We start from the raw sequence: 18,453 nt of genomic DNA, 5'->3' as shown, positions 1-18,453 counted from the left end.
GTGTTCTTCAAGGGTTCATTAAGTTCTTTAAAGGAGATACACAGAACCATGGCCTCACTTTGTTTATAAATGCCTTGAGTTGCAGCAGTTCTTCCGGAGTGTGAGCCGAGCAGTAATGGTAGAGTACTCAGTATGGTGAAAATGGAGAATAAGTGGACCAGTTGTCAGATTTCTCCCCTGGATATGCTTGCCTCAGCAGCAATACCTTGCCCTTACGTGGAAGAAGCAAATGAACGAAGAACTGAATGAAGAACTGAAAGTCAGATTGTTTCAAAACAATCAGCCACAAGATTGGCCTTCAAGAAGCAAGAACACAGATGAGTAAGATGCGACTCTCATTTGGTTAGATCACAACAACAACAACAACAACACTCGTTGTTTACCTGCATTTAGATTAATACATGTAACTTGTATTGTGTGTTTAAGTTACCAGTATAAGATTATTTAATTTGCTTCAGAATGTGATTGTCTCAGTTCATCTGATTATTTAATTAGCCTTTTAGGTTTTATCAGTGAAAATGCATGCATGTACATGTATGTTGCATAAGTTATAATGCCTATCCTGTTTTAATGAGAGTCACATGAGACTGTAAGTTCAATTCCATCCAATTCTCTAGACTGCTTTGTTCTCTGGGTTTATTTCGTAAGGTGGGGGCCTCTGTGGCTGATGTGTTTAGGGCTGGGTTCAAAAGATCGATCCACGATCCGATATCGATTCACGTTCAAAAAATACGAGATCGATTCAAAAATGTGTGGATCGATCTCTTCCAGGTGGCTATAGGCACTATTTTCTTGACCGCGCAAGGACCGCTATAAAAAAGCGGGTGCCGGCAAACGAAACCGAAACTTAAGAACGCGAGATGGCTGAAGCTGCACAGCTAAAATCACCGCCTGGCCTGAAAGCTGATGTATGGCATTACTTTGGATTCAAACGTTACGAGGACAGAGACGAAGTCGACAGAACAAAAGCAGTGTGCAAACTGTGCCACATAGAGGTAAAATATAGTGGCAATACAACCAATCTCCGCAACCACTTATCCAGGCACCACGCCGACACAGTTTCAGCTAAACCTGCGGCGAATCAAACTGCACTGGAGAAGGCATTTGGTGTTAAATTACATGCACAAACACATATGGGGCTGTTCCTGTCAATAGGGACAGTTTTTACTTTAAAGTGACAATCCAGCAATATTTAAGTAAATCGATATCGAATCGGAATCGAATCGATCCAAGAAATCTGGATCGATTCCCAGCCCTAGATGTGTTACTATCGGATTCACTTTCCAATGGTTCGAACTGATACGGTTCTACATGTATAGCAGTAGCATATACACACACTCCAATTTCAGGACTATCAAAGTATATTACTATCTGAGGAATCCGAAGAATCTCCGATAAATCCAAACGAAGAGGCCATTGCACTCACTCTCGCCCGCCAAGTCTGGCTTTGGTCTATAGCTGTCAAAGGCCTCGGCCTTAAAACTGGTTACCACTGTGACGTCACTCGCTCAGGGCTGGCTGGCTCAGCGGGGCAGCTCGAATGCCAACTTTGCGGTCAATTTTAACTCTCAAAAAATATATTTTTATTCCCATTTATGCAGCATACAAGAGTCAAGGATGGAGATACTATCCATTCAGAAATGTATTTAAAAATAAAGGTTCTGCGTGTCTCCTTTAAATGTGTACTGAATAAGTAAGCGTTCTCAGAGTGCTGAAAAACCCTCTATCTGATTGAGATAAGACTCTCAGAGCGCTGTGGAGTTCTACATAGGTCCAAGCTACACTGAAAAAAATGGGGAGTGGAGTTTACTTAAAAAAACTTAGTACACGTTTTACACTCAGAAATACTAAGTAAATTTCAAAGGCATATTTTAAAGTAAAATTTACTTGCAAATCCTTATAGATTTTATTAGCAACACCAAAGTATTATTAAACTCTGGAAGCAAGTATTTTTTACTTAGTTATATTTAAATTTAGAATTACTGGTAAAAACCTAGTACACGTTTTTCACATAAAAACTCCAAGTAAATTGTAATAGGCACAGCTTCATAAATCTCTCCAAAAAGGGAAGAAACACAATGTCAAGATATGTTTTTTATTTTTCCACAACATAAAACAAAGGGCATTTTGTACATTACAATATAAAAAAATATATATAAAAATCAAGAATATACATAAATATTCTTGGGCCAACATATGCAAAACAAACTGTGTGTGTGTGTTAAGCAGAGAGAGACGAGTTAGCCTTGGGTACTCCACACATGACCCACTTAATTGCCCTATACTATAGTAAAATATTCTAAATCTTCCAAGAAAGAACAGCGATCTTCAAAAAGAAAAAGGCAAAAAGCTGTACGTGCCCATCTATACATTATTCAAGTCTGAACAAATCTAGCAAGACGTATAACTCTCAAAGACTTCAGTTGACAACTCAAAGATGAACAGACACCAAAGCGAAGTCATTCGCATCTGCAACATACAATGGCATATTCCCCTTTAACATTAACAGTTTGTTTTCCCACAAAGAAACCCACTTTTGGGGATAATTTTCAAATAAGTCACCTAAATGTCAAAAGGAACTTTTGAAAACACGTTAAATCTGTTATGCTCCCGATTGAGATTTAGTCAGTAGACAAAGCCCATGAGAAGAATGCAAGCTTTGGTGAGTGTTCTGGGTCCTATAAATGATGTGAAGGCTGAGAGGGAACTTACCAAGTGGACCAATAGTACACTGCAATAAAATTCAAAAATTAAGAAAGATTGCAAATTCTTAAAAAAAAAAATCTGTACAGGCCCATTTGTACATTATTGACGTCATTACAAAAACACTCAAGCGAACAAGAAGCATCACTCAAAGCCTTTTATGAACAGTCATGAAAAACTTCACAGTAAAGTCAATTGCACCTTCTGCTTGAGCTCTAGTCACATTTCCCTTTTAATGTAGCAGTTTCCTCCTCAGAGAATCCACTTTAGGGGAGACCTTCAAATCATCTAACTCCAAAAGCAACTTTTGAAACACTTCAAATGTGTATTTCAATTTTGGAGGATAACTGAGATTCAGTGAGTACACAAAGCCCATGAGCAGCATGCAAGCGTTGGCAAGTGTTTTACAACCACCTAATACCTCTGTACCATCAATCACAATGATGACATCAGTTGGGGGGGCACCCTCTGCAGCACTGCCCAGCACAAGGATCTTGATCACATTGTCTTTGAGGTCTTGTTCGATGACGTCCTTGGACACATCCTGCTAAACACAAGAAAAAGAAGAACCATAGTGGTCAAAAACTGCACAACTCCCACATCCCAAAACTTTAACTGCAATCTTAAAACGGGTAAAAAAAAAACAAACAAAAAAAAAAAAAACTGTAAAACGGGTGGGACACGCATGCACACGCACAGACACATACCTGGTAGTCTTTAATGAGTTCCTCTGTCGATTCTCCCAGGAAAGGGATCAGACAACGGATGACCGCATCATGGCTATCAATCTGCTTCTGTATAAAAATAAGCATGAATAACTAAACTAAGAAAATTAAAAAACACCACAATTACAGTCAAGCCAATTATACTGTGAAATCAGCCTGTCCAATTGGAAAGCAACACTGATGGTGTATCAATTTCACCTACTGTTGGGCAAATTGAAAAGTAAAACAGGCGGAAAAGACTGTTTTTCTCTTTCCCAAGACACCCCTTAAAAATGAGTAATTCTGTCTGTTGCCTCCACAGACCATTTCTCTATTCTGCTTCTTTCTGGCTGATGTTTTAGTTACATTTGCACTCATTTGCATTTGTCAGCGTCTCATGCCTTGATGAACCATAAAGCGGTGACCATCACTCGCTGGAGATAGTGCCAGTTGTGCAAGATGGAAACTTCAGTGCGAGCTGTGGCAAGAACATTTGCCGTGTCTCTGGACTCTGAAGTGTACAGAACATGGAAGAGACACCAGGAGACAGGCCAGAATGCCTGCTATTAGCATAGCTTAACATAATTATTGGAAGTATATAGACCCATTACAATGGTTCTATTTATTTCCAGTGGTTATGCTAAGCTTTGCTATAAATTTTTAAGCACTGCATCTAAGTACTGAACACACTGAAAAGAAAATATGCACATTCATGTGTAATATTTGGAAATACTTCAAATAAGTGAAAATCGAAAAAAGGGTGGACTGTTCCTTTAAGTGCATGTTTCTGCTCAAATGGTCAGGAACGGACTCCATTTGGAATGTATTACGGCCCAACTTCGACACACGTTGCAGCCCAACACATTGGGGTGCAATTCACATATGCCAGAGCTCGAACACTGGATGGAGAAGGTTATGCTACCAGCAAAAGCATCTTAAGAGCACAGGGTGCAAATGGTGATAAGTCAATCTTGGTTTGTATTCTCTGCATCCTTACTGCATTGTGTGCTATTGTATGTCCTTGATTGTAAGTCGCTTTGGGTTTAAAAAGCGTCTGCCAAATGTAATGTAATCTTGATGTTCTCTGACATACACCAATCATGCTCCACAGTGTTTGGCTGCAAGCACATGCAAAAAAAGCAAAAGTGATCAAATCCTCAGCCAGAAAGAACAGATTTAGTCTGCCGTCTTGGGATTTTTCACTTCAGCGTCTGCCCAACAGTAGGGGAGACGAGTGTCTCCCCAGTCTTGAGACTTGGATAAGTGAGTGGAAATGTTTTTCAGGTGACCAAGTCATGGTCAGAATCCATCAGCACTGACGGTCAGCGTTTCCCGAACTCAAGTGTGATGCCCCTGCTAGTGCGAGTAACGCCCACTTACACGTCATCGCGACTCGCCAAGTACTGTTCCGAAGTGAAGACTGCTTTCAAGTGCCACGCTCTTGATTTCAAGGGTGAATCGTTGTTAGGGTGCACACGTCCACACACTTGCAGGTTAGTTCCATTGTACAAACGTCTGGCGTGCTAGAGAGTACTTCAGCTACGCCACGCAAGTGCACGACTACCAAGGCTGACACACCTGCAGGCGCGCACACTGCAGTTCGAGAAAGGCCCTGTAGCTTAGTTTCGCATCGTAGCTGCCATCTTGTGTCTCCACCAAAAGATTTTGGCCATAGTGAATAATTTACTCTATTTTGTTTCAAACTTTCCATGTGCAGTACAGTCACACAAAGCTCAAATCAACACAGAGGTCTTGACTTGGGCATTTTGGTTTGTGGACCATTTTCCAGTGCGGAAAAACCCTGAAGCACAGACAGGTTCTGTAGTGTTTGCGCTCCGCAGCGGTGGTCTGTCTGTGCTTCGACCGTTTCCCCTGCAGCAGAAAATAGTCCCCAAACTAAAATGACCAAGTTAAGCCCCAAGTGTTGATTTGCACTGTAATTTGCACTCTGTGAGAATGTACAGGACACTTAAAGTTATTGGACAAATATAAAGGAAATTCACTGACTTTGGGTGAAATCTTTTGATGGCTACTACACCTAACTAAGCTATTGTCAGTGCTGATGGATTCAAACAATGGTTGGGTCACCTGCAAAATGCCTCCACCCACGTTTCAAGTGTTGGGATGGCAGGTAGACAGTCAATTTGACCTGGGGGTGGCATATCCCTTTACATGCTTTCACCAAGATATCAAGAGTTCAGTTGAGATCCATTTAACTAACATATTGCCAGGGCTTCCCTTATGGTAAAACAAAAGGTGCAGCCATGGCCTAATGGTTAGGGAGTTGGTCTTAAGATCAGAGGGCTGCAGGTTTGAATCCCACCCTTTACTCTCCCTACACCTCCATCCATGGATTAAGTACCCTTGAACAAGAGTAGAGTGCAAGAAAACTAGGGTGTACTATGTCGATTACACTCATACCCTACTGGAGTGTGGTTATCTTCAGCCACCAGTCTACATGCACACTGTATGCCATCAATCTGTTTCCTGGTAACTCAGTGTTTTCAGGAACATTGATGATCAAGCTACAAGCACACACATGGCTACTCATTGTTGATTCTCGTAGAGGACATCAAAAGTGTGTATGACAAAAAAAAGAAAAAAAAAAAGAAAACATTCAGTGATGTGAGCAACACATCGGTGTTGGACAACTGCTAGAATTTATATTTTTTGTGAAGCACATAATTCCGTGTTCATACTGTTTTGAGGCCCTCCGCGAAAGTCTACAATGTAAATAGCCATGAAAATAAAGAGAATGCATTGAATGAGAAGGTTTGTCCAAACTTTTGGCCTAGTGTAGATCCTTACAAAATGTTGGAGAAGGCAAGTAGACTCTGTATTAACGAAAAATTAAGTGTTCATTTATGTTTTTACCTGACTGAGAGACTCCAACACGCTTTTTATTTTTGTGCCTGCAGTCCCACCCTTTGTCTTGAAAACGGTCAGGAGTTTTGGAGTGTATAAATCCATCTTCGACAAAAAGGTTCGGTCCAGTTGAATGGTTGTGATCCTCTTGAACTCCTCTTTCACCTACAAACAAATCAAGACATATGCACACAACACCCAGGCACACACATTGAAATGTTTTAGCTTGAATGAAATGTACATATGTAGACATTTTTATAGGCTTTCATATACTTGTGTATACATTTAAAAGCTACATGAATGGATTGAAGACCTTCGAAATGAATTAAGTTATCTAAGTACCTACTCACTGCCAATAAATTGTGGCACAAACATGATTACCTGAGATTGAGAGAAAAGGGCAGGCCATCTCTCCATGACATCTGGGACAGCAGGCATCTGACTGACAACTTCCAGTCGTCGATATGGAAAGGTCTTCTCCATTTTTTCACTGATAATCTTGTCGTTGTTGGTCTTTTTTACTTCTGTAAGTAGATCTACTCTCTCTTCATCCATGGTTTCTTTTGTCTGTCCTAGTGGCAATGGTGGCAAATAATTTACTTCCGCCTTTTTGGGTCTTCTGATTCCTTTGGGACTAGAAGTCGTCTTTTTGTTCACTTCTAACTCTGGACAGGCTATTTTGAGCCCTCTTACTTTTGCCCTGTAATTTCCCATCTTGTACTTTATCCTTTGTTGCCATCCGTACATTCCATTGAACGAGCCTGGCTCTTTGAGGCATGGGTACTTCTCAATTAAGGCCTCGACTACATTCAGAACTTGAATTCCCGTAGGGTATGCTGTGTACTCAAATATTTTTTCAGCCAATTCTTCCAGGACACCGCTTGTCACTTTTGGGTTGTTTAGCAGGGTGCCTTCAGAATGGTAAGCTTGGTTTCCTGCCTCCAGGAGGAGCCGAATCCCAAAGGAGAATAGTGGAATTTCAAACTTTCTTGGCCATGGTTGGGAACGGTGTGATGGACTTTCATCAGATGAGGAAAACAAAACAGTATCCTGAGATGCTAAAGATATGGATGACATGCTGTCTGATTCTGTTACATTATCATCCTTTTCTTCCACTGCACCGAGATCTAAAATGACTGGTTCAACTTGAACAACTTTCAGGGTACCCTTGTCTTGAACATCTTCTATAGAGGTCAATGTGAAGAACTGCCCCCCAAATTCTTCATCTTGATACATTAGAGTAAAGCCATCTGGTGTGCAGAATGTGCTCTGGATGACTAGCTTGAGATCCTGTAGAGTACCGGGGATACCTGATGGAAGAACCAATTTGTGGACTATATGATCATCAAAGATGACCCTTAGCTTTGCAGGGGTGGACATCTGAGCAGGCAGGAAAACACTGCAAAAAAAAAAAAAAAATTTTTTTTTTTTTTAGTTCATTCTGACAAAAACATGTACGTTTTTGATCATCTTCCCTTGCATCTAAAAGGGAATGGTGATGTGGTGTTTTAAAGTAACAACTTGTCGTCCTGCGATTGTGTACATAGCCAGGGGATAGAAATCAAGTAGCTCTTTAGGCTCAATTACTCGAAAGTTACGCGTGTAATCTAGCTCATAGCTCCTGAGGTGCTCATTGTACCATGCATTTAGCAGCTTGACAACAAAGACTATGCTATCCAACACCAGGATGATCTGAGAAACTTCAGCAAAGTCAGGTAAACCTGCAGTTGAACCATGACACAGCAACATTCCTGGTGCATAGCTTGTACCTGAGAAGGTCACCTTGTTTGAGACATGGACCATTGTGACGTTTGGATACTTGCACAGCACCAACTCTTTAATGGCCTCATTTAGTACATCTAATGACACTTGTGATGTTCTGGTAACAGACACAGATTTTTTGAGTACACTGTTCTCATGGAGACACAGTGCAACCATGAGTTGATGTTTTTTGGCAAGGGACAACAGTATGTTCCTGAAACAGCCTGTCTGTCTGACAATTTTTTTGAAGAAGCTGTGCTTCGCCTCGAAGCGCATTGTCCACAGGGCAGACAATGGACCAAATTCCCTTATGAGCTCAGGATAATGCTCAATGAAGTGGTGCTTGGGAAGAAGTTTCTCTTGGGGAAATACATCAAGAAATCTTTGTCGGTGTTCGGAGATCTTACTGTCCAAGTAACAGATGCTTTCCTCTGTATGAACTGGGGACATCACTAACTCCACTATGTCCTTCAAAACCATTAGCACTTGCCATACTGGATCACTCTCAGGTACTCTCAACCCTATCACAAAAGGCAAAAGACGCAGCAGGCACCAATTTTCATGCGCATTCCCTCCAACTGATCTTTTTGCAGCAAAATTAGCCGGGACCAAATGTGGGCGATTTGTTCGGTCAGTCCACTTGTAAGGGAACTGACCAATCAAGTTATTGAGTTCCACCAAAGAGAAATACTTCTTCTTGATGAACACATTCAGTGACAATGACAGCTCTAGGGGAACAACACCCTCAAGAAGGTCATGTAAAACATCAGGAGGGTAACCAGATGTCACATCAAAATAACACAGTTTTTCTGATAGTGCACACTGATTTTTCACCCCATAGCACGGATTGAGAGAAGGACTTGATAAAGCTGTCTGAACATGCATGGTGTGCTGCTCTTGCCTTCTTCGCTGAAAAACTCCTGACCTCACCTCGGTTGTCTGAAACATAGAGCGCTCTCCCAGACAGAATCGACAGACATGTGGTCCTGTGAAACTTTCAACAAATCCTGCCACCATATGAGCACCCAAATTGTCAGCCACTACGCTCACCACAGAGCCTTTGATTACTTTCCCAAAACTCGGAATATAAAGACCATCTTTCTCCAAGCTCTGAAGATCCCGCAATAGTGGCTCTAGCACTGTCTGGAATCCAAACTGTTTGGCGTCACTGGCCTTACAGAGAATGGCTAAGTATATACTCGTCAATGTCGATCTTGCATGTACTGGGATGTTCCCAATCACCCAATACACAGCAGTAACTTTGTGTATCTTGCGGGATGTCCCAAGGGGGTTGCAGATCTCAAAGTCATCAATATACAGGATAAGACTTAATCTATCCTCATCTGCAGAGAAAAACTCACTTTTCTGAAAATGAGACCCATCTTGAAAGGACTGATATTTTGCTGCACAGTCTGAGTTCCTTGAAGCAACTAGGCACTTTTCTTGACAATTTTTAAGTACCTGTGTCAAGGACTGCAGTATAGGAACATACTGGAACGTCTTATTTTCCTTCTTGTTCAGAATGTACTCTTTTGGTTCCACAACTGAAAAGTGTGACTTCATATATTCCCTCCTCCTATATGATGTAGTAAATGGACCATCTTTCCCTAAAGCTGAGCTAATAGGGTGTAACTCACATAGGTTGCTCACCAAATCGCTTAACAGAACTGAATCCAAGTCACATTTGTGTTTCTGGAAGGTGGACTCGACAACATGTCTCAAAACTGGTCCAGATGAGGAGCAGGAAATAAACTGCAACTCATCGACAATTTCATCAATGCACTTGTTTGGCACATTGTAACAACTCTCCATCTTAAGAAAGAGTAGTCCAAGTCTATCCTTGATAATTTCAGACAGATCCTCACATGGCTCTACAAAAACCTCAGTATTCTCTTCAGAAGAAATCACTAGATCATGCTGGACAATAGGACTATCTGAATGAGTCTTCAAGACCTCAGGCTTAAAATCTTCATGCGAGTGCTGACCATGTTTCCTGTGCTTATGAGTACAAAAGGTTGAATAAATGTTTGTACTGAAGCTACAATTTTTAAATACACATTGAACAACTTCAAACCTCTTCAAATGACTGTGTAAATGTTCAAAATACTGTTTCTCTGAAGAGAAGGACGCTAAACTGCAGCGCTGACAACTGAATGAAACGACCACCTTTGGTGCAACTGATTCCACATGATGACGGGAAAGATGGATCTTGAGAGCATTAAAGGTCTTAAATGAGCAAGGGCAATTTGTATATAGGCATGGTATGGATTGAGTATGGCCACTGTGTCCATGTTTGAGTCTGCAGTGCTTGAAAAGATCAACCCTTTTATTTGAGGTAAAGCTACAACTTTTGCACAGCCACCTCATGGTGGGACACCTAGGGCAAAAAACAAAACAAAAGCAATTTATAAAATTATATTTCCGATGCACACGCACACACACACACAATATGCAGTTGTGATTGTGAGCTGAACTTACCTTTAATTGGGTGCCTCATGAAGGTAAAAATGTCAAAATGAAAATGTGTCTTAGATGACAAATACAAAATTAGGCAATATGTAAAGTGTTTCATTTCATGATCATCAAGTCCACTTCATTACAATTTCTTACACAGTTCATTCAACTGACAATTGATCATAAATCACAATCATAAAGTATTACAGTAAAGTTTGTCATATGAAGTATTAATTTATGGATAATTGTGATATTTATTCAACCTTCATATTGCGTGTTTTCAATTCAGTCATCATGTAAAGCATATTAAATGTAAAACTTGGCATGGACTTACTAAATCACTATCTAGGGTGTTTGCAAAGACACATTTGTACATTGTTGGCCCTTAAGCCACGATGCCAGAGATTCTCATTTACATTTTTACATTTTAATAACCTTAAGTAATTATCCCGAGCCTATGACGTTCACAACCCAACCACGCGAGCCTAGCGCCATCTTATTTTGATCATAATTGTTTAACAATTCAAAAACCGGTTTGTAAAGCACCGTGTTAAGGGCACAAATAATTCTACATCTCCTTCTACCCTTACTACATATCAACTCATCGACCAGCATCTGCCATTGATACAAAACTAATTAATAGGTTTAATCATAGTCATCAAAAACAGATCTGTGCTCTGTCGCTTCAGCGTAGTTGACATGGAGTAGATATTGTAGCTAGACTAGTCCACTTGAACAAGTTGCATCATGCTAACATGATTAAGCTGACTTCTTGGTGCAAGAAATATACTTTCCCGTAAACCTCGGACTTAAATAAATTAACAGTGCATGTTTTGAGTTGATTTACAGTTGAAATGACTTCGACCACCAAATGTAAGCCTTGCGATATGGTTGCCATTTCAGAAAAGGCTATGTTAGTCCTCTAAAGCTAGCACCACGTGGATTGCTAGCAACTCCGCCACTAGCAGTAACAAACTGTGCTTCCGTTAATATTAAAATGACTTCAGTCACAAGCATGTCGTAATTAGTAATACTGCCCTACTTTCAATGCAACACGATAGCACGAAAAAACATACCATCATATCCAACATGCTGCGATATTTCAATAGCCCAAAACGTGTTCAATGACGCTGGTTTAGATAAAGTTGCAAAGATAACTGAATTCGTTTTTACATTCTTACCTTAACCGTGGTGAATGTCCACACTAGGGTTAGCGTCTCAGGAAGGGAAGGGACCGATGACCATCAACGTACGGGATAGTAGGATATGTAGCCTACGAGGAGTTTCGTCTCCGACCACCACCTCATCTCAAGTTCACCTGGCTGCCAGCCAGACATCCTGTTGAGGAATGTCCAAACTCTGACGTCACACCACGACGTTCTACAGGCAACATTTTACTTGAATTTAGTAAGTAGTAGCTGTAGTAGCTTAATTGTCATGATTGTCAAGTATTTTTTACTAGAGTTATTACAGTTACATTTACACATGAATATGAGGACACACAATTACACTGAAACTCCAAGCACTACGCTGAATTATACATGACATGTTTAAGTAACTCTCAGAATTGATATATTTCTGTTAAAATTACTTTAATTGTCCTAATTGTATTTACAAGGTCAAAAAATCATTTTTTTCAGTGTAGGATTCTTTCTAAATTTTGTAACAGTGCATTGATTCAATAATTATATTCTTCCTTATGAGGAATCTGAGCTACAAGTATGCATACATGGTATAGAGAACCTGGTTCTGAGGTTCTGCCACATGCACATGGTGTACAGAACACAGTTGTGAGATTCTGTGACAAATACATGGTATATAGAATCTGGTTCTGTGGTTCTGTCACAAGTACATGGTACAGCGAACCAATTTTTGAGGTTCTGCCACATGTGCATGGTATAGAGAACCCAGTTCTGAGGATTTGCCACATGCCCATGGTATAGAGAACACAGTTCTGAGGGTTTGTCACATGCACATGGTACAAAGAACCCAGTTCTGAAGTTCTTCCACATGCACATGGTACAGAGAACCCAGTTCTGAGGTTCTTCCACATGCACATGGTACAGAGAACCCAGTTCTGAGGTTCTACCACATGCACATGGTACACAGAACATGGTTCTGAAGGTTTGCCACATGCACATGGTACAGAGAACCCAGTTCTGAGGTTCTTCCACATGCACATGGTACAGAGAGCCCAGTTCTGAGGTTCTACCACATGCACATGGTATAGATAACCCAGTTCTGAGGGTTTGCCACATGCACATGGTACAAAGAACCCAGTTTTGAAGTTCTGCCACATGCACATGGTACAGAGAACCCAGTTCTGAGGGTCTGCCACATGCACATGGTGCAGAGAACCCAGTTTTGAGGTTTTGCCACATGCACATGGTACAGAGAACTTGGTTCTGAGGGTTTGCCACATGCACATGGTACAACCCCGATTCCAAAAAAGTTGGGACAAAGTACAAATTGTAAATAAAAATGGACTGCAATAATTTACAAATCTCAAAAACTGATATTGTATTCACAATGGAACATAGACAACATATCAAATGTCGAAAGTGAGACATTTTGAAATTTCATGCCAAATATTGGCTCATTTGAAATTTCATGACAGCAACACATCTCAAAAAAGTTGGGACAGGGGCAATAAGAGGCTGGAAAAGTTAAAGGTACAAAAAAGGAACAGCTGGAGGACCAAATTGCAACTCATTAGGTCAATTGGCAATAGGTCATTAACATGACTGGGTATAAAAAGAGCATCTTGGAGTGGCAGTGGCTCTCAGAAGTAAAGATGGGAAGAGGATCACCAATCCCCCTAATTCTGCGCCTACAAATAGTGGAGCAATATCAGAAAGGAGTTCGACAGTGTAAAATTGCAAAGAGTTTGAACATATCATCATCTAGTACAGTGCATAATATCATCAAAAGATTCAGAGAATCTGGAATCTCTGTGCGTAAGGGTCAAGACCGGAAAACCATACTGGGTGCCCATGATCTTCGGGCCCTTAGACGGCACTGCATCACATACAGGCATGCTTCTGTATTGGAAATCACAAAATGGTCTCAGGAATATTTCCAGAGAACATTATCTGTGAACACAATTCACCGTGCCATCTGCCATTGCCAGCTAAAACTCTATAGTCCAAAGAAGAAGCCGTATCTAAACATGATCCAGAAGCGCAGACGTCTTCTCTGGGCCAAGGCTCATTTAAAATGGACTGTGGCAAAGTGGAAAACTGTTCTGTGGTCAGACGAATCAAAATTTGAAGTTCTTTATGGAAATCAGGGACGCCGTGTCATTCGGACTAAAGAGGAGAAGGACGACCCAAGTTGTTATCAGCATTCAGTTCAGAAGCCTGCATCTCTGATGGTATGGGGTTGCATTAGTGCGTGTGGCATGGGCAGCTTACACATCTGGAAAGACATCATCAATGCTGAAAGGTATATCCAGGTTCTAGAGCAACATATGCTCCCATCCAGACGACGTCTCTTTCAGGGAAGACCTTGCATTTTCCAACATGACAATGCCAAACCACATACTGCATCAATTACGGCATCATGGCTGCATACGGTAGAAGAAGGGTCCGGGTACTGAACTGGCCAGCCTGCAGTCCAGATCTTTCACCCATAGAAAACATTTGGCGCATCATAAAATGGAAGATATGACAAAAAAGACCTAAGACAGTTGAGCAACTAGAATCCTACATTAGACAAGAATGGGTTAACATTCCTATCCCTAAACTTGAGCAACTTGTCTCCTCAGTCCCCAGACGTTTACAGACTGTTGTAAAGAGAAAAGGGGATGTCTCACAGTGGTAAACATGGCCTTGTCCCAACTTTTTTTGAGATGTGTTGTTGTCATGAAATTTAAAATCACCTAATTTTTCTCTTTAAATGATACATTTTCTCAGTTTAAACATTTGATATGTCATCTATGTTCTATTCTGAATTAAATATGGAATTTTGAAACTTCCACATCATTGCATTCTGTTTTTATTTACAATTTGTACTTTGTCCCAACTTTTTTGGAATTGGGGTTGTACAAAGAACCCAGTTTTGAGGTTCTGCCACATGCACATGGTACGAAGAACCCAGTTTAGAGGTTCTGCTGCATGCACATGGTGCAGGGAACCCAGATCAGAGGTTCTGCCACATTCATGTGGTACAGAGAACCCAGTTCTGAGGTTCTGCCACATGCACATGGTACAATGAACCCAGTTCTGAGGTTCTGTCACATGAACATGGTACAGAGAACCCAGTTCTGAGGTTCTGCCACATGCACATGGTACAGAGAATCCAGTTCTGAGGGTTTGCCACATGCATATGGTACAGAGAACCCATTTTTGAGGTTCTGCCACATGTTCATGGTATAGAGAACCTGGGTCTGAGATTCTGTCACAAGTACATGGTACAGTGAATCCGTTTTTGAGGTTCTGTTACATGCACATGGTACAGAGAACCCATTTTTGAAGTTCTGCCACATGTTCATGGTTTAGAGAATCCGGTTCTGAGGTTCTGTTACTGTACATGCACATGATACAGAGAACCCAGTGCTGAGGGTTTGGATGGTGGCAGGAGGATAGAAGTGGAGATGTGTACGATGCAGTTGGAAGGTTGAAGGCTTTCTTTTCTCTTCAATTTGTTCAGAAAGTCGAGATCAAAGTCCTGAGGCTGACAGAAGAAGAGGAAGAAGAGGCACTCTGTTTCTCCACAGCTGTACACTGCTGATTAACACACCACACTCATTTGTGTTTTTCTTTACATTATTCATCCACTGAGCAGGAAACAAACAGAAGCCGCCAGCACTTCATTCCTACACTTCCTGACCGGCGCTCTGCGGCCAGAGCAGGGAATGAAGTGTGGCAGGGAATTGCTGGCGTTCCAGGAGACATGTTCACCTGACGCTGGATTACAGCTCACTGAGCGAATCAGCACACACATCAGCTCCTGATACTCACTGAGCAAAACTTACACTTCATATGACTGCAGTATAATAATCTAATGTAACATTAATAAACTATACAACATGAGAGTGTAATAGTAATAATAATCTATCTACCCATAAGATCATTAATGAATGAGTGAAAAATTATACTGGACAGGTCATTCATTTAACAATAAATCAAAATAAAATGGTAAATTAGAGAAACATCTTTCTAAATGTATAACTAATTATAATTAATTAAATAAAAAATGAAAGATTCATTAGACTGATTAAGAAATAATTATCTTCAAGTTTACTTAAGTACATAATATTAAATTATTTGTAATCTCTGGAGTAATGTGAAATGAATTAAAGAGTTTTGTAAAACTAATCAATCAATTAAACAATTAATTAAATAAAAACACACATTTGATTTCTTCTACAAAAGAAATATAAGTTTATAGAAATACAGTTTTGTTTTGGGATTATTATGATTATTTTTATGCATTTTATCAATTTCCAATTATAACTTATTGATTTATGTTTGATAATTTTTCCATCTTAATATGAAACAAATAACCAAATAAATATCTCATCTCATTATCTCTAGCCGCTTTATCCTTCTACAGGGTCGCAGGCAAGCTGGAGCCTATCCCAGCTGACTACGGGCGAAAGGCGGGGTACACCCTGGACAAGTCGCCAGGTCATCACAGGGCCAACACATAGACACAGACAACCATTCACACTCACATTCACACCTACGGTTAATTTAGAGTCACCAGTTAACCTAACCTGCATGTCTTTGGACTGTGGGGGAAACCGGAGCACCCGGAGGAAACCCACGCGGACACGGGGAGAACATGCAAACTCCGCACAGAAAGGCCCTCGCCGGCCACAGGGCTCGAACCCGGACCTTCTTGCTGTGAGGCGACAGCGCTAACCACTACACCACCGTGCCGCCCCAAATAAATATGTAAGCAGTTATATAAATATTATATCACTAACAAGTCTGTACTAATCATAGAGCTATTTTGTTAAAATTTATACTTAGTAATAAAAAAAGAAGGTTTTTGTTGTTGTTGTTGCTACTTAATTTATATTATTTTATTGAAATTATTATTATTTGAAAAAATGTATTAATGTATAAATAAATGAATGGAATAATTTGTAAATACATGGGCTACATTTCATATATATAAATCCAGTGCTTTCCTGCTGACCACAGTCTGTCCCTCGAGCTCCCTGTGGTACTGGAGTTGAAGTGTTGTGGAACGGTTCTGGAATTCCGACTTTCTTGGCTGGTCTATGTGGAGCTCGGAGCAGAGTTTTAGCTCAGAGTATTAGCAGTTGCTGCATTAAACAGCTAGCAGAGTGAAATCAGGGGAACTGGGCTGTGTCAGAGTTCACAGCCATCTTGAAAACACAAAAATGGAGTGGGGTGAGTGGGAGCCTCCGGGGAACATTCAGGTCACAGAGCAGGAACACACTGCTGACTTTAAACTGACTTCCTGAGATAAAATAACCTTCCCCATTGGTTAAAAAAAAAAGTTCTCCATCTTCTTCAGCTTACTGCACTGAGAAAAGTTTGACCATTGTCTACTTAAAAAAAAAAATTATGGCAACAAAGTGACACGCAATATAATTGAGTAGATTTTAAGTTGTACAACTTTGATTAAAAACTACTGATTTAATTAAGTAAATTTAAACAAATCAATGTTTGAAATATTTTGGATTTACTAATAATATGGCAAATGTTGAGTAAATCCAAATCAATTTAAGAGGGAAAACTAATTAGAATTTAGTAGGTATCTGAAAAAGGTAAGTTAGATATACCAAATATCTGCAAAAAAAGTTATTTATATTTACTAATAAATTAAGTAGAAATAATTTATATTTACTAATTATCTGGATGATATTGATTTATATTTAATAAGTTTATAGATTAAATTGATCCTTTCTTTCTAAATATCTGGATAAGAATGATTTGGACTCAATAAATAAAATAAGTTATATCAACTCATATCTTGGAAAAATGGTTAATTCAACACATTCAAACTGCAATTCTTATTTATCTTTACTTAAATTAATTTTTCAAATCAACTTATTAATGCCACAATATTTAAAATTGATTTAATGTTGGCGGCACGGTGGTGTAGTGGTTAGTGCTGTCGCCTCACAGCAAGAAGGTCCGGGTTCGAGCCCCGTGGCCGGCAAGGGCCTTTCTGTGCGGAGTTTGCATGTTCTCCCCATGTCCGCGTGGGTTTCCTCCGGGTGCTCCGGTTTCCCCCACAGTCCAAAGACATGCAGGTTAGGTTAACTGGTGACTCTAAATTGACCGTAGGTGTGAGTGTGAATGGTTGTCTGTGTCTATGTGTCAGCCCTGTGATGACCTGGCGACTTGTCCAGGGTGTACCCTGCCTTTCACCCGTAGTCAGCTGGGATAGGCTCCAGCTTGCCTGCGACCCTGTAGAAGGATAAAGCGGCTACAGATAATGAGATGAGATGATTTAATGTTGCCATAAAATGCCATAATTTTTCTATGTCAAATCACTTAATATCATGTCCTCATGTTGCAAGAATTTACTGCAAATTAAAGTAAAAACAAATTACTGGAAAACAGGCAAACTTTTATTTGTGCAACCTTCTTTACACATCCATTTGGACAAGTTTTTTTTTTTGTAAAATGTCAAATTACAAAGAAATAAAGAAGCGTACAGTTTGTGCTCAGAATTAACAGTGGCACATAACACAGTTAAAGATCCAGCAGGATATTGTCCATCTTCATAATGGAGCTGTGAGGTGTAAGAAAAAACATAAGAATGACAAACAAGAGGACTGTCCGTTTTCACTGACATCCATGACACTGGCATCCACGAAAGAGATCCTGTGTTTTAAAACAACTCTCACAGGCCTGTTTATAATGCAGCAGTATCATTTGCTTACTCCTGGAAGCTATAAAAACAGGTACTTGTGCCAGTTATAGGTCCAAAATATAACATCACACCCTTCAAAAATGAGTGTGGATAATGTGATTTTTTT

General features: G+C 40.2%; 1 protein-coding gene across 3 annotated transcripts; it reads right to left on the bottom strand.

Annotated features, from left to right (window-relative positions):
* Nucleotides 1-2,894: 2,894 nt before the first annotated feature.
* LOC132882865 (uncharacterized) lies at nucleotides 2,895-7,357 on the bottom strand. 3 transcript variants are annotated; one of them, XM_060915972.1, is made up of 4 exons: nucleotides 6,654-7,357; nucleotides 6,282-6,437; nucleotides 3,411-3,497; nucleotides 2,895-3,250 (listed from the first exon to the last, which is right to left on the bottom strand). In XM_060915972.1, exons 1-4 carry the CDS (start codon nucleotides 7,347-7,349, stop codon nucleotides 2,936-2,938), a joined length of 1,254 nt encoding a protein of 417 aa, XP_060771955.1. In that variant the 5' UTR covers nucleotides 7,350-7,357; the 3' UTR covers nucleotides 2,895-2,935. The 3 variants fall into 3 exon arrangements, with proteins under 3 accessions (XP_060771955.1, XP_060771956.1, XP_060771957.1); XM_060915973.1 differs by having other exon boundaries at nucleotides 2,895-3,247; XM_060915974.1 differs by having other exon boundaries at nucleotides 3,411-3,494.
* Nucleotides 7,358-18,453: the final 11,096 nt, after the last annotated feature.

This window comes from Neoarius graeffei, chromosome 3 (assembly GCF_027579695.1).
Source record: "Neoarius graeffei isolate fNeoGra1 chromosome 3, fNeoGra1.pri, whole genome shotgun sequence".
NCBI classification, from domain to species: domain Eukaryota; kingdom Metazoa; phylum Chordata; class Actinopteri; order Siluriformes; family Ariidae; genus Neoarius; species Neoarius graeffei.
The sequence above is the reverse complement of the archived record's forward strand: the minus strand, read 5'-3'. Positions and strand labels throughout refer to the sequence as shown.

Excerpts from the sequence above, each read along its gene's own strand:
- LOC132882865 (XM_060915972.1), bottom strand. The coding sequence starts at position 7,349 with ATGTCATCCATATCTTTAGCATCTCAGGATACTGTTTTGTTTTCCTCA. Across the intron at positions 6,438-6,653 it reads CCCTTTTCTCTCAATCTCAG|GTGAAAGAGGAGTTCAAGAG; the intron begins GTAATCATGTTT and ends ATTTGTTTGTAG. Across the intron at positions 3,498-6,281 it reads TGTTGGAGTCTCTCAGTCAG|AAGCAGATTGATAGCCATGA; the intron begins GTAAAAACATAA and ends ATTTTTATACAG.